The sequence below is a fragment of the Theobroma umbraticum genome, unplaced genomic scaffold, assembly GCF_002168275.2.
Source record: "Theobroma umbraticum cultivar Fairchild unplaced genomic scaffold, ASM216827v3 scaffold_44.0, whole genome shotgun sequence".
Classification (NCBI taxonomy): Eukaryota; Viridiplantae; Streptophyta; class Magnoliopsida; order Malvales; family Malvaceae; genus Theobroma; species Theobroma umbraticum.
In genome coordinates this window covers 94,907-114,049 of record NW_018397255.1, presented here as the reverse complement: position 1 = coordinate 114,049, position 19,143 = coordinate 94,907, and the positions used below count along the sequence as shown (strand labels likewise).

The 19,143-nt window shown below is 38.2% G+C and overlaps 2 protein-coding genes across 3 annotated transcripts; one reads left to right on the top strand and one right to left on the bottom strand.

The window, feature by feature from the left end:
* Positions 1–10: 10 nt before the first annotated feature.
* Positions 11–5,346, bottom strand: LOC110409131 (Auxin efflux carrier family protein). The gene is given in 14 exon segments (XM_089782492.1): positions 11–281; positions 366–446; positions 449–550; positions 631–683; positions 822–922; positions 1,007–1,123; positions 1,249–1,385; positions 1,388–1,466; positions 1,596–1,717; positions 1,817–1,917; positions 1,919–1,940; positions 2,249–2,324; positions 2,464–2,756; positions 4,820–5,346. Coding segments are annotated over 13 exon segments (1,251 nt in total). The 5' UTR covers positions 2,599–2,756; positions 4,820–5,346; the 3' UTR covers positions 11–156.
* A 7,221-nt stretch (positions 5,347–12,567) lies between these two features.
* On the top strand, positions 12,568–18,383 carry LOC110429420 (MLO-like protein 10). 2 transcript variants are annotated; one of them, XM_021445452.2, is made up of 16 exons: positions 12,568–12,939; positions 13,075–13,363; positions 13,828–13,885; positions 14,063–14,283; positions 14,712–14,828; positions 14,939–14,999; positions 15,111–15,199; positions 15,583–15,657; positions 15,742–15,830; positions 15,911–15,960; positions 16,067–16,107; positions 16,188–16,361; positions 17,074–17,109; positions 17,254–17,321; positions 17,445–17,505; positions 17,732–18,383. In XM_021445452.2, exons 2-16 carry the CDS (start codon positions 13,175–13,177, stop codon positions 18,128–18,130), a joined length of 1,728 nt encoding a protein of 575 aa, XP_021301127.1. In that variant the 5' UTR covers positions 12,568–12,939; positions 13,075–13,174; the 3' UTR covers positions 18,131–18,383. The 2 variants fall into 2 exon arrangements, with proteins under 2 accessions (XP_021301127.1, XP_021301126.1); XM_021445451.2 differs by having other exon boundaries at positions 12,568–12,972.
* Positions 18,384–19,143: the final 760 nt, after the last annotated feature.

The following is a 19,143-nucleotide window of genomic DNA, read 5'->3' as shown; positions in this document are numbered from 1 at the left end:
GAAGCCTTTGACCTCTCGCTGTTATCCACGCAAGTTGACAAGCCTAACAGCAAAAGGAAATGACGAGTAGCATGTATAGTATCTAACAAAGGAGAGAAAAGAATCTGATTGGAGATGGCTCTTTCTTTTGGCTTTCCTAGGTTGGGTTGGTGGCTTTCAGGTCAAGATCCACATGAACACTGTTGACCAGGTGGTCAGTGCTAGGGCGGCAGCCAAGTATGTCCACAGGAAGAGGACCGAGCACTCCTCTTGACCCACGTCAAACAGCTCGGTCATGGTACCTGCAATTACCCAATTAGCATCATTTAGGTAAGACTGTAGCTTGCGGGCACAACACTGGTAGTTAATCTGAACCCTTTACTCACCAATATTCATGGCAGGTGGCAGAGTAAACTGAATCATCAGCACGTAGTGGAACAAAGGGTCCGGTGGCAGGAAGCCAAGTGCCCGGCTGCTTTAACAACCCCAATGCCAACAGCTGGGAGAATAATGTATCGAACACAGACCACTCCCACGATAATCAAAGGTTTAATTGTCGATGAACGTAAACCTATTCATTTATACTGCTAAGTAAGAATGCGTTTCCTCCACTAAACAGCATTAATTAGGAAATTTTAGAGTCAGCTCTACCTTGAATCAAGTTGGCTCCTAGTACGAGGATGATACAAGGAATCGTTCCATCCCTGCACAGTGCTTTTACTCCGTTAGTTCTAGTTACAATAGCTTATACGAACAAAATAACACAAGTAGCCTTCCATTTCGCTGAATTATTCAATCAAAACGAAATATTTATGAACAGAGTAAGAGAGAAGAGCTCGTACCCTAGCAGTTTAATGGAGTCTTGGATTACCCGTAGCGGAGCCCCGTCACCAATTACAAGGTTTCTCAGCCACGTGGTCGCCCCAAAGATGAAACCCAAAATCTGATCATGGTCGAGAATCATTTATTTAATTCTTATTTGTGTCGATGAAAAATGAACATGTACAAGTGCAACTTAGAAACTTACTGCACCAAGCGTTGGAGGTGCCATGAGCTCTTCCAAAATCTGATGAAGAAACCTGACCACTTTAACCCAGAACGATGCCTTCCCTTTTTCATTCGGCCCCGTTTCTTGGGACACATTCTGCATTGTAGAGGGCAGAGAGTGTTACTGAATATTACTTGTGTTTAATTTACATTCTACTCCTAGTATGCTTACTCTATGCCTCTGGCTTATACCAGAAACTCTTTTGTGCAAAGGCTACCTACCTCTTGCTTCTCTGGATCTTCAACAGACTTTGTTGCCACTGTTACAGCAAGTTGCTCTTGATGACCTTCTCCTTTCAGAAGGTGACTTTCGGCTGTGGCATCTAAGTTCTTGTTGGGTTCTTTTGAAACCAATTCTCAGCCGCTTCAAGTGCTTTGAATTTTACAGCTGAAGTTTTTACCATTTGGTAAGTAATAGTCCAGATGTAAAAACCACCAAGCTGCATTCATTATTAGCCAAAGCATACATGAATGGTCAGACCTTCTACTCAGAATAACAGGGCTTACTGGCTTCCTAGATCCTGTAGCCAAAAGCTTGTAGGTAAAAGGGCTTGAAATAATCACATTACCGCCATGGAGAAAGATGCGTATGAAAGTCCCACTGAGCTGCAAACATTACGATTCCCAAACGGGCTTCCATCCTCATTACAGATTGCGGGGACCACTATAAGGAGAAGATTTCCCAAGTTCCCTAATTCAACAAGCATTAAACAAATTAGTCAACCACTTAAATGTGTAAAACTGGGTATGTATGGAAAAAGCTTGAGCCCTTGAAAGCTGTCAGCTTTACCAGATGAACATGTAGCAATGATAAGACCCTCCAGCTGAGGCTTTGGTCTCAGTATCTTAACCACAATCCATCCAACAATTCCTCCCACTAGAAAAGTAATCCATATTTACAGGCATAAACCACCTGTGAATTGATGATCAAACACATTAAAACCAGCCACCTGTATGTATGTATGTATGTTTGTATTTCCTCCGTTTATATTTTTGTACCGGAAAAATAGTCTTCCTCTCTAGATTTTCTTGGAGACAAAAGAAAAAGAGATGTTTATAAGGCCGAAACAGAGTTATTTTGTCCCCTCATATGAAAACCGAATTAGTCCTGCTGCTTAACTTTCTTATTTATTTATTTTTTTGATATGATAATTAAAGAAAAAATATTAGTGCATAGGAAAAAAAAACAGAAGAAGAGAACAAGAACATTGAAGTATCCTACAATGAATAATGTCCTGGAGCGTGACAGTCTTGCAAGACTTGCAAACATGAGCGAGGGGTGACACCACGAACACAAGCTGCGTTTTACAGAGCAAAATATATAAGACGGAAAAACCCAGACGTGAAGAACATGATCCTGCACCGAAGTCAATCTCACCAACATAAAGAAAAGAGCTTGTGCATGCATGCAGACAATTATTAAAATAGTAGTAGTACCTTATTCAAGGATCTCCGGGTGTCTGCTGGCAGAAGTTTGCAGTAATCAGTTGCCATGAAGGCTCCCAACACGCTTATTATCAGTACTTGCAAAATTGGCATGGAAGCCACCTCGAACAGTGTCCAGAAGCCCATCTTATAATTATTCTAATCCACCTTCAATTGTTTTTTGATGTATAAATCAGACAGAAATTATATTTCGTGCAGCTATCCTTGTTTCGATTTCTCCTGTTTGTGTACCAGCTATTGGAATGTGCAAAAATATCTGATGCTAAAAGAACAGGAGGAAAATCCTGCGAAGGAGCAGAGGGGAGGGGGAGAGCATGTTTACAAAATGGAGACGTCAAAACAAAATCGAAAGAAAAGTTTGCATGACTTGTATCCAAACTCGGGCGAAGCTCAAAGCAGGCAGTGGTAAAAGACATGTGATCAATCAATGTGTCCATAAGTACTGGAGGAGGAAACAACGGTGAAGGTACCCCTACTTGTCGGTACTTCGAATATATATATATATATATATCGGTACTTTTATGGAAACGGTAACTGGCGGGTGGTGATGCCTTGTGTTATTTTATTGCTGACCTCACCAATTCCTGGACCGGAGTCAAGACACTTTTGGTCATCATATCCATCATCTAAGTATATTTACATATTTACGTTACGTACCCTTCAATGAGTGGTCGCTCTTTTTCTTTTAGAACGTGATGCACGTTAGGGCCCCTATGATCATCAACGGTACAAAGGACACTTGAAGGAGACAAGTTCAATTGTGGGAGTTGTTTTCCTAATTGAAATTAAAGAGTAATCGTGCAGAAAGTTTACTTGAAAGTAGTTTACAAGTGTTGGGTGCAAATTAAGACGATGCACCACTTCTGAGAGAAACTTAAACACAAGTTCAGGACCGACACACCAAGGCGACGCTGGGGCCTTCCTACTGAACTGAAGGCCCGATTGGGCACTAGATCCTTGAGGATGCAGTGAATTTTGGGAGGCATATTATAAACCCGGTGTGCAAATGGCACCTTAGCAAATCCATTTGAGGTGGTGATGGCCAGCCTCTGGATTTGGATAGCTCTTTGTAAATGCCAAATGCCAAATGCCAAATGCCGAATGCCAGAGGAAAATGATTGTAATTAGATAATTATTTATTCGAGGCCTTGTTTGGTACTGACTTGTGGTCCAGCAGGTACCACCACCGGGGGTAATAATCCCAATCCAAATCACACTTTAGCTTTCGGGCCTGATCATGACTTCATTCCCAATTTATCTACAGAACTGACTACTTCTCATACTTGGTAGGGCCAGAAGGGGTACAATAATCAGATGGATTTGCTGTGAATATGTTTCACCGTTTTAGTATCAGAAATGAGGCCATCCCCCTCACGAAACAACAATAATATTGCCATTGCTATTGCACTTCCGCCACTGTGGAAATGAGTCATGTGTCATGTGTATGCATGTTACTCCATCTAACATTAATAAACAATAATGTAATGTGAAGAGGACAAATTAGTTCCTACAATCCCAACTACAGCCGCTCGCTACCATCAGTTGATAATTTAAAATCAAATTCAAACATTAGTTACCATGCTGTACGTAGTCATATTTTAATTTGCTACTGCCTGTGTCCTCGAATTAAAAATATACCAACCAAAATTCTTGTCTGTAAAGAGGAGATATGTGGGTTTGTCCAAGAAATCCAAAGATGTGATTAATTTATGGTCGACAGCTAAATTAGATCTGTAAGCAAATACAAATTACTAATGGACATGGTTATATAGTAAGTATATGCATGCGTTTAGAATTTGCTTATTTGGTAGATACTGCATACAAAAAGATGCACAACATTAGTAGTACTAGTGTGTAATTTTATACGTACTATTTTATAATGGCAGGATAGAATTTTGGCCTGGAAGAATAAGGATGGATGGAGTGGCGGAGCATGAAATAGTATGTGAAAATGGAAGGGAAGGAGAAAGTTTGAAAACGTTACGTAAACATAGAGAATCAAAGATATGGATGTGGAAGGTTTGAGAAAAGCACAAGAAGGCTGGAAGAGATTTCCTCGGGGAGAATACATATGACAAACAAGAAGAACAAGTCGAATCCCAATTGGGAGATGAGCGGAGACCTTGGATTTAGTTATTGTGACCTAATTCCCAAGTGGGAAGGTGATCTCAACGACATGGACACGCATCATTCAATTTCATCATCTAAACAGAACGTAACAATCCACACGAAACAAAAAGCTCATGTAGATGGAATTCGATGGATGGAAATATCTATAAATTCAATATTGATCAATGTAATGTTCGGCTGGTGCAGCCAGCGTGCATCGAAGAGAAAGACGACGAACCTGGAAATTAATTAATGCCAACCTGGGTTGAGTGCAGAGGCACCGGAGTGAGCGGCAGGTAATTACTACGTCTGAATCTGATTCAATGTGAATTATATATGAGGGCGTCAGAATCGGATTCGCCTAAAGTGATCCTGGCGCCTGTGTTTATGGATTAGAGAACATACATATATATGTATATATATAATAAAAGATTAAAGAGAGTTTATAGGATTCGGCTGTCACGCTTATGATTCTATATATAGGCAGCGATGGAGGCATGTGCGGAAAAACACCTTCCCTATAATAATTAACATTAACAGGGCACCAATCATAATTCTTTCACGGGGCTGGGCCACATACAAATATATATACTCGCGCGCGCACTTTCCACCACATCGATCATAATTTTATGTTTTTTGAAACTTAATTTTCTACTAGTCTAGTACGTGTATATGTATAGTGTATTCTATTCTGGGATTAACCAGTTGTGATTCGGAAAGGAACATGCAATTGCAATTAATGCGACTGTAGCAGCCCTCGTCCTAATTTCTTTATTGATGCTAACATCTGCCTACCTAGCTAAATGAATTCGCTTTTGCTTGCTCTGGCAATTTCAAGAAGTGATCCTTAAAAATTACCAACAGTTTGTGCATATGGTGGCAGAAAGAAAGAAGAATTGTAGGATCCATTGGGCAAGCAGGTTACAGCTACAGGGGTCGTACGTATAAGGTTGTCCATTCCATGTTGCAGGTCCCACCACCCAGGAATCTTACATATTAGATGTACAATTAATTTGGTGGTGACGAACGGCCTTACGCAACAGGGCCATGAAATTAAAGGAGTAGGGGACAAATTCACGAACCAAATGAAATTTAACGTAATTAGATAGGTCTCATTCATCAACTCAGACCTGCTACTTGCTTTTATTTTCAGCTTTAGACTTGGTTGCATGTGTCATGTGTCAATTAAAGAGGTGTATATATTAATATTCTCTATTCTGTTTGGCCTAAAAAGATGAAATTTTTATGACACACACATATATAATATTAATTTGAAACAACATAGTTTGACATTTATATATATATGCATGTCTTTTAATGGAGCAGTCATGTTATGCATGTTGAAAAACTTAGAGAATAGAGACTCACAAGGCTTAATTTGTCGTTTTCCCATCCATAAGTTAAGTTGTGACTTGTGAAATGATTCCACCTTTGCTTATTTGTTTTTGGCGTGGACAGATGATTATGAGGGAGTAGGGACGTCCTAAGAAACGAGGATTGGATAATTTGACAGCTTATTAGACCACGCCTCTTATCATAATTCCACAATACTCGCTTAGCAGTATATAATTGTAACTCTTCCTTGGAAAAATCAAACTTGTAAGCTTCAAAATATTTCATAAGTAGCAAGAATGAAATTGCATGCCTTTCGGTTTACGTACCCAGAGTAATAAAATTGGTCAATGAGTAAAAAAGTATGTTTGTGTCACTTAATTTGTTGATATATAGTTAATAAAATATATTTCGACAATGAATTAGTGTTGTAGCCAAAAATTATGCATATAATAATTTGGTCATTGCTTTTGATGGGAATGACATGTAAATAAAGCATTAATTAATTGCGGTGGGCAGGTTGTAAAGATAAATCTGGGATGCGCACGCACATGCACTTGCACTTGATTTAGGATTCCATGTTGGGGGCTTAATTTGTCTTGTTGTTTCAGTTCGATGTTTATGGATCCACTTGTAGTAATTCATTCATCTTTCTCTTCCCAATTGGCGAAGTTTCCATGTTCAAAATCGATGGCTGAATTTATAATGTTTAGTGTGTGTAGACCATCTTCCTCAGTTCCGCCGCCATTGATCTATGTTCCAAAACACAAAACTAAACAAAAACAAAAGATTCATTTGCTAATTAATTAAGTAAATGTTAAAACCATCAATTCCATTTCTTCTTAAATTTTTATCTCTCCCGTTTTTCAATGGGTCATTATTCTGATGTTTACAAAAGAAAGCAGTAAACAAGTTTGTGGGGTCCCAGATCTAATAACAAAATAAAAAAAAAAAAAGCAAAACAAATGGTCCCACTTAGCTTTTGTCTAAAGGTCTAACTGACGCCGTGATCAACCAAAGGATATAATTATTGATTGCCCTTTGCTCCATCAATCAACTATACTTTTCTGAAAGAAAAAAACATTATTTGTTTTTGAATATTTTCATCACATTCCATGTATTTGTTCAATAATTACACGACGTTATTTGTTTTTGAATATTTTCATCACAGTCCATGTATTTGTTCAATAATTACACGAAAGTTGCTTACTTGTCATCACCCAAATGGAATATATATATATATATATATAAAAGTTGATGGCAGCTTGGCATTTGTGCTTGGTGAGAGACCTGCATCAAGCTTCTGGCTCTACCCCTTTCATACCTGCCTGCCATGACTTTCTTGCAGACCAAAGTAACCATGTTGTTATGTTAGTGCAAGGCCTCCTGGTCCGAAATGCAATTAGCAATGGAGGACGCACGGCACGACCCATACACTTTGTTAGGATTTCAGTATTGAAACCAGCTAGCTTCCATACTCTCTTCGCTCATCCACAGATGCCCATCTCGTCAATGGCATTGGCTAAACCAAAAAGAGGGAAAAAAAATTTTAAATAAAAGTCAGTATGGTTTGTGTATTTAACGTAGCTAGGTTTTTCAGGGTCAGGACTATATGATATTACGATGGTATGGGCCCTGCGATGAGCTCGGCTTCGGTTTGCTTCGCCCTCGACGAAATCATTCATCTCCTCGGTCGGGCATTAGCTGTCCCCATAATTACTACTAGTACCATTCAATTGGAAAAGACGGCATTGGAACTTGACTCAGCTGTGCTAGTGTTACTTAGGTGAGGTCGCTATCACTACTTGGGAATGAGATTACCCATGTGACGTGTCATTCCAAGCTGATGCAGCCACGCCCATTACAGCTTTAGGGTTCAGGCCCAGACTCCCTCTCCCCAAAATTAAAACTAGAGAAGTCCAGCATAGATATGGCCCTTCCAGTTCCACGCATACACCCTTAACTTACTTCTTGGGTATCTAATATTTGCATAATCAATCCAGCATGGCTATTCGCTATTGTCAGCGTGCGTCTCTCAAGAGTCCAAGTCTCAAAACTAATGACAGCATGTCCTCTGCAGCCTGCAGCACTCCAACAAATGGAGGAACTTCCAAGTTTTAGGCAGAGAAAGGAAATGAACTTTATCATGTTCATTGCAAATTAAAGTATCTATTCTTCTTCACAATTATCTCAAATTATAGACTCACTAAAAGGTTCAAATGGAAAAGCAAAATTTAAACCATATTTTTTATTGTCTAAATCACATGTTACAAGTGATAATTCGCATTGAAATTTCAACAAATATTTTGTTATATAGAAGCTTCAGTTTATTCTAGATTGACAGTGGCTCCATTGGATGGATCATCTGCCTGCAGCTGAGCAGAAGCATTATCTATGGCACAACTAAGCGTGCAATCTTCTCAGTCAGTATTTTGCGGGTCTTCTGTTGTCAAAACACCATATAACCAAAATAGGTGAGCAGAGAATGCATGTAAATACTGATGCACTTAACAATTTAAACATCTCGACTCTCAAGATGATCATGCTGAAAAACGAAGATCCTACTTTCCAAATCTACCACTACTGAGAAACTTCATTGCTATTACAATGAGGCAGGGGCAGGCAACAGCCATGTACAGAAACACACGCTTCAGTTGCCACAGCTAAATCCTAACCGTTATATATGCTAGATGAGAGTTGCCTAAAATACCAAGTAATTCTAAGCTGGAATACTTCCTTCCCTTCTTCCTCTAATCAAATCAAACACATATAATCCTAGTTTATGTATACGTAGTGTCTTCTGCACATACTAGGCATAGTTAAAACATACAACGTGAATGGTCTTTACTCTTTGGCTTGGTGACTATAGGACACTGCAATCTTGGTTATAGGTATTACTTTATTTCAGAGCTGGGTAATACTCAATAGGGCATTCTTCCTTAGGGAGAAGGTGGGCAGGAAAGGAAAAAGAGGGAAGAAACAGATGATAAATGGACCCAATATAAAAAGAGTAAAACAAGGTACCTCCAATGCTTTTTCTTTATCATATATAAATTTTGGTAGTTTCTTCATCAAGTCCTTTTTGTCAGCACCAGCCAGTGCTTTGCCGATCTGCAAGGATTAAATACCAAATAAGCCCGTATCTCTTGCATTTAGGCTGCAACTGCAAAAGCCATATGCCTGTTGTCACAAGTAAGGCCAAGGAAAAAGCACTAAGAGAAGAGACACACGTTACACATTACTAGCTCTTGCTGTCCTCGTAAAATTAGAGTGTGTAAAAACTCTGACCTTTCAGAGTTGAGAATAAATCACAAGAAAAATATTTAAGAGAAACAGACCTCAGAACATGCAGTAAAAGATGCTCAGTAAACACCAGATAGTAAGTTAATAATAATGAAGCTGTGTATACCTGGAGGGCATACACGCAGCCTAATGTTCCACGAAGCAGTCCCCCCAAAAGAAACTAAGCCACCAATGAAGACAGTTGCACTAGTTGGTGTTCCAGCACCCGCACTGACATTCAAAGAAGAGAAAACATGAGAAGCTTCCACATTCCACATGAATAAAACATTTAGAAGAATATTAATTTGAATAATGGAAATACAGAAAGTTAGTCGAGTTAGCATATATAATTAAGTATGATATACTTACATACTACGTACCTTGGTCGGACAGAAAGTGGGGTTTCAGTGGCATTTGATCTGGAATTGGAAGAGAGATTACAGTGTCTGAGTAGGCCTAATGTTCACAATAACACATGGCTCTGCTGCCCTCAATGAAGAACAAGAAGCTATATTTATCAACAACCCATGCAGTCATATTCGTTTAGCAAAAGTTGCAAAGAATCAAAAGCTAGCATGGAATGCCAAGGACTAAGGAGATGCACTGAATCAACTAAACCTACTGATATAAGATTCTCCCCAAAGGAAATACAAACAAACCAACTCAACAATATACATATAGTAATGAAAATTTTTATCATTCTGTGACAAAGAAGAAGATACAGAGTAAAATAGAAGTGAAATTGTGAGAGTAAGATGAGATGAACAAATGAACTCAAATTGGTGCATAGATAGAAACGTGGAGCGTCAGCAAATAACGAAGGAGTACCAGACAAGAGCTTCTTTGGAGGATTTTTCATCGAAAGGAATGAACTGGAAACAATGCTCATCTTTTGGGCTTGCGTTTCACAGATCAACCCAATTACCCTCTTCCTTGACACAGTGAAATTTGATTACTGCTATTAATTCATAATATTGGAACCCAATTGTATGGGGCCCAAGTTGGGTTTTCCGTTACATACTTTTTATTTAAAATGAAATGGGTTCCTTTGCTACTTACCTTTTGTGCGCCCAATAACTATCAAAACTTAGAACCTCAGCCCATGAGCTCTCTCTCTCTGTTAAAAATAAAAAGAAAATAGTTCAAATTAATTAAGATGAGAATCAAAAGCACAATATCCAAAAGAATCTAGATGATTCGATTAGGATTAGATGTATGGGGGAATAAATTAGTTAAGCACCATCATATATAAGTATGTTTCCAATCCAACCCCTTGTTGTACTTGCTCCACAGAAAATTATATATTTGCTAAATTATTGAATACTGTGCGTGACAGAAGGTCCAGTTGGGGGAGACATATCCAGTATTACTAATTAATTAATAAAAGGACAATTTCAATTTAAAGCAATTAGTGTATGCTGATGCCTTTTGATTAATATATGTATTTTTAAGAGAATGAAATAGTCATATATATAGCTGGAAAAGCAATTGATTTATAGGGTTACTGATGTTTAAGTATACAAGTTGTACTAATTAAAGGTAATTAGGCGGGGATTGAACAGGAATATGTATCTGAATGCATTGACTTAGTTTATCCCACAATTTACATATATCGACATGCACGCCTTGAAATTAGAGCTTACATTAGATATAGGACTTTCTAATTTGCATGGGTTGGTCAATGCATTCATTACCCCCCACACTTGAAAGATTCAATTCAAGTTCGATCGACTAGACTGAAACCTAGGAACCCATAGCATACGCCCTTCCCATAGCTTTATAATTGATTTTACATGACCGGTCAAAATATCCATGCGTAAAACCAACTTTTTTTTTTCTTTCTTTTAGTTTAGAAAAAGATGATGTAATTGTATGAAGAAAAAATATGAATTGATTATAAAAGGGATTAAGTCAATTGTATAATAACTCGTATTTAAGGCAGACATTAAAGGGATTGCACATCTAACAAGCAAAGTGATTGAATGGTGAGGCATTATGGGATGAGATGTTCCCCTTTCCCTTGGGGTTGAAGCTTAGACCTTAGACAACGAAAAAGGAAAAGCTATGGAACTATACACATACGTTCAATGTAATTGTAGACGTAGTATACTTTGATAAATAAATTTCAACCGCTGTATGATTGTATATTTGACAATGTAATAAGTAATTGTACGTGGTGCGGTGCATGCCCGATGGAGCCTCATATGGCAACCAGGCGGAGACGGGGGTCAGCCAAGCCTAGTCTAGGTGACCTAACCCACCACTCACAGTGCAGGGTCAATCAACTTGACAGTAAGATAATTATTATTATTATTATTCTTCCAATTCCAAAAACAGCATAATCAAATTGATTCAATGTTTAAAAACTACTGGCGTTGAAACTTAGGCCTGAAATGTGGAAATTATACATACTGACACACACCCAACTCATACTTGGATTTGGATTGGCTCTAACAAGTCTTTTTGTTTTAAAAGGAAATTAATGACATGTCATAATTCATAGGGTTGAAGGGTGAGACTGAGTGGTATAATTATTGAAAAAAGAAAAAGTACAAGGGTTGAATAATAAATTATGGCTATGCAAAATAGTAAAGTAGAAGCTTGAATATTGTTGGGAATGTACAGTATATAGTATAATACGAGGAGTGAAATAGTTTATTTGGAAATTGGAATAAAACAAGAAGCTTTACAGTGTAAGTTGTATACATGAAAATTAATTAAGATTGCAATAATTTCATGCACCAACCTATTTTGTATTTACACAGGCGCATACATTACATATAAAATTTTATTATTATTGAAATTACTAGTAATTAGCAAAAATGAACATTCCAAGACTTCCGTTTTGTTAATTGCTGCTTCTGGAATAATAGTTTAATAATTAAAGAAAGAAGAATACTTCAAGGATGTACCGACACGCAAACGAAACGCAACGCGAAAAGGAAGAATAGGCGAAAGGGTTAAGGGTCCAAAACTAACGTTTTAAACAAGCAAGGAAAGGAAATGAATGAGTCCACATGAAAATTTTGAATATCTCAGGTCAGGTGGCTTGCTTTGGTGTCTATGAAATTAATAAGCCGAGGGTCAAAGGTTATTGGATGAGCTAATTGTGCCAATTGCCAAACCCAACATGGAAATTCCAACGGGACAACACGTTTGCTTGGTTGAATTGGTTGTGGATAGACACACATACAGCCGAAGCTGACTTGTGTCTAGATTCGGACAAACCTCCAAATTAGCCTCAATTAGTGCCAGAATGGACGTCTCCTTCTTGCTGAAAACTGGAAAGTAAACATGCGCGCTTGCCCCCTTTCCTTAACATAAATAGACACTACTAATCACTGCTCACATGATTAATTAATTGAAAGTTTACTCGCTGCTTTGGTCTCACCTCAATTTCTCTTATTTCTTTTTCTTTTTTTAACCAAAACCGCTCTCTAAAAGCAGTAAAAGCCAAGAATTAATGCTGGCTGGCTGGGTGGGCCTTAGCAAAATTATAACGTCAAGAGAGGATACTAATACCACTTGGATTAACTTAATTTGTTTATGGTGGGAGTTGGAAACGTGTTCATACTCATATTTGGTATTTGATAGCAGAGGGCTGGAGGCGACTCCAGGTGTGGAGCAGCGTCGGGGTCCAGGGCGGCCATCCGCACCTTGTGAAGCTTCTTTCTTTGTTCCAAAGTCTACTCTTTTCTCTCCATTCAATTAATGCAGGCTCTCCTTCTTTTACAACAGCAACGAGTTAAATTTTCCCCCATTCAGCTAATCTAATCAGTAATCGCACTACTACTACTACTAGTTGTACAACTCTCAGGAAATCAAGATATTTTGTCTTCATTGCAATTTCAATCTCAATTCCGTCTCTGTCATTTGCAGTTTCACACGCTACTCTCTCTGCCCTGTCTTGGATTTCCTTGGCTTCTGATTAAACCCAGAAAAAGGACAACAACAAAGAGAAGAAAGAAAATAGTAAAGGATGAGGTTGTTGATATGGTACTTTGCCTGGGGTTGGTTAATGGTGGGAGAAACAGTAGTAATGGGGGCTAGCGAGAGTTCAGGGGAGAGAAAACTTTATCAGACACCTACATGGGCGGTGGCTGGGGTTTGTGCTGTTATCATCATCATTTCCATTCTCTTGGAAAAGGTTCTTCACAAACTTGGAACGGTAATCCTTTTTCATTGTCGTTATTACTCACTTTTTACCTTCTCTCCCTGCTTTAATTCCGCGTTTCTTGTTGTTTCATAAATCCTGCTACCGGCAGTTTTACTTTTTCTGTAGATGAGCTTTCTTCTTCCATTCGTTACCTCACTTTTTCAGTTTCCTACTGCGTCTTCCCTTGTCAACAAATCTTGTACCTTTCTTTTCCTTTCTTCTGGGCTGTTTTCCAACTTCTATTAATTCTGCACCCTGCAGTGGGAAAAAGAAAATAGCAATCAAATTAAAAAGTATGCCTTTTTCTTCTCCAAATTTAAAGATTTGTTGGACCCCTCTGCTCTTTTTTTTCCTTTCTGCAAATGCTTCCCTATTTGCTGGAAGGAAAGAATGAAAGTTACAGTGTTGTGTTAGCGTTTCGTTCAAACATGTTTAGCTTTTAAATACTGATAGTACAATCTTTTTGTGGCATTCAGTGGTTCACAGAAAGGCACAAGAGAGCTCTGTACGAAGCCTTAGACAAGGTTAAAGCTGGTAAGACCAGAATTTTATGCTTACTCACGTTATTGGCTCTACTTTTGATTGCCAGAATCTGGTTTTGGAAGTTGCTTGTTGGACTAACTATCATTTTTCCACCCCTGCTTTTATGGTTCTGTGAAAGGCCATCAATTGTCAATTCCAAAAATTGACCTTTCGCCATGATTATTGCAGAGCTGATGGTTCTGGGTTTTATTTCGCTGCTCCTCACTTTCTGCCAGAGCTATATTGCTAGAATCTGTATCCCTACAAACGTTGCCAACACTATGTTGCCTTGCAAAGCTGATAGTGAGCAGGACACCTCTACCAGCAGTGAAGAAGAACACCGTCGAAGACTCTTGTGGTTTGAGCGTAGATTTTTGGCTTCTGTTTCAACTGCTCCTAAATGCAACGAGGTGAGCCCACGTCCAACATATATTGATGTCTATGTGGAGTCGATGCATTGAAATACTGGTTTACACAAGAATTGATTTCAAAATCTAGGACTCTTTAATTTGACTCTAAAAACCTTTTTGTCTTATTATTTAATCTTGGTAGTGGAACTTGTTTGATCATTTACAGTTTATGAGATGCCATTTTGTAATTGAAAACAAAAGCCTTAAACTCCTTTTAGATTCATGAAGTACATTCTGGATTAATCTTGCTATCCCACTTCACATTACAAATATAGTGCCTTGTCTTCTTTACATATCTGGATTAATCTTCCTACTCACTTCTTTGGTCATTTTCGAAGGAACGTTCTGATTTGCTTTTGATCGTAGTATGAGTTGAAACATAAATTTCTGTCTTCCTGAAACTGTAACTAATTGTTTCTTCTCTTCAGGGGCATGAACCGCTTATATCCACTGAAGGATTGCACGAGTTACACATCCTCATATTCTTCTTAGCAGTTTTTCATGTTTTATATAGTTTTGTTACTATGATGCTTGGGAGACTAAAGGTAATTGAATTCTGTCTTATTTGTGTGGGTTGCATTTGATCCTCTGCTTTCTTGTAGATGCATTCTCAAAGATAAGGATATTATTTAAAACTAACAGCTGCTTTGAACAGATTCGCGGCTGGAAGGTATGGGAGCAGGAAACATTGTCCCATGACTATGAGTTTTCAAATGGTATATTTTTCAACAAGGAACATAAGGCTTATATTGTCAATCTTGAACTTAATTCCCAACTTTACTTGTTGCATCTTGAAAACTAACCTGGGTGCCTTGTTGTTTTCGCAGATCCTTCCAGATTCAGGCTTACTCATGAGACATCTTTTGTGAAAGCCCACACCAGCTTTTGGACTAGGATTCCTTTCTTCTTTTACATTGTAAGTTTTTGTTGCATGGTGATGCCTAAAGGTGCCATTAAAAAGAAAAGGTTGTTTCATATTAGAAATGACTGCATTTGCAAGAAAATGTTGCACCAATTAATAAATAAAAATGAAAATTTGGGTGTGATTGTCTTCATGAATGCACTGGAATATGGTCTATGAAGAAAATAAGAAAAAAAAAGAAAGATTGGAAAAAGAAATGGAAAACTATGATAGAATTAGATTGGCTCTGCTGCAGGTAAAGCTGCTTGAATTAATTTTGCAAGAGAGAGAGAACTTGCTTTAGTCGAGTACTTATTTGTTCTCTTCGTGGTTTTAGTGTATATTTCCATGTGCTATTTTTCTATATCAATACTGAACTTCTTAGACATTCACTGCAGGGATGCTTCTTTCGACAATTTTTCAGGTCTGTTGGGAGGGTTGACTACTTGACATTGAGGAATGGATTTATCACTGTGAGTTAATTTTAATTGTGAAGCCAACAATATTTGTTGTTGCTTTGGCTTTTTCTTCCTAACTACTTCACACTTGTCTTGTAGGTTCATTTAGCTCCTGGAAGTAAGTTTGACTTCCAAAAATATATCAAAAGATCATTAGAGGATGACTTCAAGATTGTTGTTGGAGTAAGGTACCCGTTCTTGTATTCCTGTGTTATGATAGCATACTTTGCTGTTAATGTGCCTGAACCTAGGTTTATCTTGTTTGCAGTCCAGTGTTGTGGGCATCATTTGTGATCTTCTTGCTGCTAAACGTTGAAGGTGAACCACTTTTTCTTGAGGGGATCCTTTTCAGAATAAAACTGTGCAATTGCAAACTGATTTAGAAGCTGTCTTCTGTTTGCTAATATAATGCACACTTTTCCAGGGTGGCAAGCATTACTTTGGGCATCCATGATTCCTGTGATTGTAAGAAATCTTTCTTAATAACAGTTTCTTAAGAACTATAGTAGAAGATGTCAAAGTTCTAATTGTTTCACTGATAACAGATAATCTTAGCTGTTGGGACAAAGCTTCAAGCCATTTTGACAAAGATGGCTCTTGAAATTACAGAAAGGCATGCCGTGGTCCAGGGAATACCTCTTGTGCAAGGCTCAGACAAATATTTTTGGTTTGGTCGACCCCAATTAATTCTATATCTGATTCATTTTGCATTGTTTCAGGTAATCATTATTCTCTACATTCAGTGTTTTCATTTGGAATCGTAACTTTAGGAGCATATAAACTGTAATAAAGACTAGGAAAAGAATTCTTCCTTGCTTACTTCACGTATGAGCGGTCTAGATTTTAATGCATAACAAAAGCTAACCTTGAAGGTGTCTATATTTTCCTTGTAGTAGATTCAACCTAACTGGAGAGTCCTTTGGTTAAAGCAAATGTGGCATGAGTAGGGTCCCAGCCTGCAGCATTGTTGCATGAAGTGCGCACTCAATTACTTACATGCTTGCTGGATCTTTATGGTGCTTGCATTTAGGGCAAGCAACTTTATTTTAACTTGATTCAAATATTCAGAAGAAAGTTTAAATTTTTTGCACAAATTAAAATTCTAATGGAAAGAAATGGTGTTACATGAAATTGCATTATGGATTTCATCAATTTTGAGTGCAATGATTAATATTTAGGAGAGGTGAGAGCCAGTTTCTATTCTTGAGCTATTTCTATCATAGTAGTCTACAATATTTTAAGTGAGGAGCACTGATCAGAGGTCTGTCACTCTAGTTTTATCTTGCACTAATCGCTGTCTGATTCAGAATTGTAATAGACATTCTTTGCCTGTTAAACTATTCTCTGCAAAGTTTTAGCAGATCATTTCTTTTCTGCTCAAGTTCCTCTCCTACTTGCATTCACCTAATTTATTTTCTTTTCCGTTGGCAGAACGCATTCCAGATAACTTATTTCCTGTGGATCTTGGTAATTAACAAAGCTCTACTAACTTTGCCAGTTGCAACCTCTGTCCCTCTCTTAGTCTCTTTCATCTCCACCTTTTCTTATCTTCTTTTTTCATTGTTTCTAATCTGAAAGATGGGTGCAATGTTTTTGTAATTACTTGTGCAGTATTCATTTGGGCTGGATTCTTGCTTTCATGGTAATTTAAAGATTGCCATTATAAAAGTTTCCTTAGGGTAAGTTAAACTTTAGTACCATCAGTCTTTCATGACTTGGTATTTATGCACCTTAAGTACAAATATGATTGTTTGTTAGAATAATACTTAAACTGTTGTTCAAAATTTATCTGGGTTTTGCAGGGTTGGAGCTCTATGTTTGTGCAGCTACATCACCCTTCCACTATACGCCCTAGTAACTCAGGTGCCTTTGCTGTCCCATATCTTTATTAAAGCAGCTTTCTAGGAATTACTTAATTCTGTATGCACATGGAGGGGGTAGATTAAAACTTAATTGCTTCTGAAATTTGTTTTCAAATCCTTCATGAATAAGTGCTATAATCAGATCCTTCTGTTGTTTTCATTTGTGTGAACTATCAAGTATGGATAGAATTAGCTTGAATGATGCTTATAATGCTGGATACTTGCAGATGGGTTCCCGCATGAAAAAATCAATCTTTGACGAGCAAACATCCAAGGCCCTCAAGAAGTGGCATATGGCTGCAAAAAAGAAGCGTGGAAAGGCAGGAAGGCCCCCCACTAGAACCCTGGGTGGAAGTGCAAGCCCAGCTTCCACTGTCCATTCCACTGGACATACACTTCAACGATTCAAAACTACTGGTCACTCAACTCGTTCTTCTTATGCCTATGAAGATCATGACATGTCTGATCTTGAAGCCGAGCCATTGTCACCCACATCATCAACTAATTTGATAATAAGAGCGGATGATGAGGAGCAAGCAACTGAAATAAGTGAAACCCACCATGTAGAAGGAAAAAATGAAGATGACTTCTCCTTTGTCAAGCCTGCCCCAGTACAAGAAGCATGAACGCAGTGGGGGTGGAAGCTGGCATGCAGGCAGTGACAAGGCTGTTGTCTGTCTGCCAAAGCTAACAGAGTCCTGTTGTGTAAAAATTATTTGTTGAATGCATTCTGCGGAATATAGTAATGTGTGTCAGAAATATTTTGGCTAGGTAGTGCCTTTTTTTTACGTACATTAACAGTGCTTGTTTATAGTTACATTTTTCCACACTAACTTGATTTAGTGTAGAAGTTGAATGGTTTTATTTGATTTGTGAGAATCTATTCCTGCAAATTACCGTAGTTTTTGGACATCATTAGAAGAGCAAAAATGAGGTTTTGGTATAATGTTTTGAAGATGGAAGTTGGGTGGCTATATTCAAATGGAACTGTGTGGCAAATCTATTGAATTTGAAATCCAACCTGCTCAAGAGGAATCACTACAAGCTGAACAGTGTGCTGCCCAGCCATTGGTGATAAATATCGATAACTACTAGTACACATAAAGTGGTGTGAATGAGAAAAAGGTCGCTAAAGCCGCCAGACAGTTGACTGTACATGTCCAATAAGCATCTCTCTCAAGTCTCCGGTCTCCAGATCGAAGAAGAGCTTTCCAAGGGCAATGGGAACACAAGGCTCCAACCGGTTTAGCAATTTGCCTGTGAAACCTTGAGTCAGTCGATGTTATTGAAACGAAACGAAGCAATGAATCTGGAGTCCGTAAGGCTCCAAATTCACTGTCTTTAACGCTAGAGTGAATTAGTCGTTTCCGGGATGATAAGAGATTAAACCGTCTTAATTTATGTCATTTGAAGATAAAAGTTAATCATCCAGGAGGCCAAGTTGGCCTATCTACTCTGAATACCACTTGTGCTATATGTAATTATTATATAATTGTACTACTACTATTACTCTTACTACTATTAGTAGCAGTAGCATAAGTTGTAGGCGCCTTCTTATCCAAGCTGCCCACCTTTCCTTCTCCCCTTATCTTCTCCGACTCCTTACTCATTCCATTTCCCTACAACTATAAGCCCACCT

Excerpts from the sequence above, each read along its gene's own strand:
- LOC110429420 (XM_021445452.2), top strand. The coding sequence starts at position 13,175 with ATGAGGTTGTTGATATGGTACTTTGCCTGGGGTTGGTTAATGGTGGGA. Across the intron at positions 13,886-14,062 it reads CTTAGACAAGGTTAAAGCTG|AGCTGATGGTTCTGGGTTTT; the intron begins GTAAGACCAGAA and ends TGATTATTGCAG. Across the intron at positions 16,362-17,073 it reads TTCATTTTGCATTGTTTCAG|AACGCATTCCAGATAACTTA; the intron begins GTAATCATTATT and ends TTCCGTTGGCAG.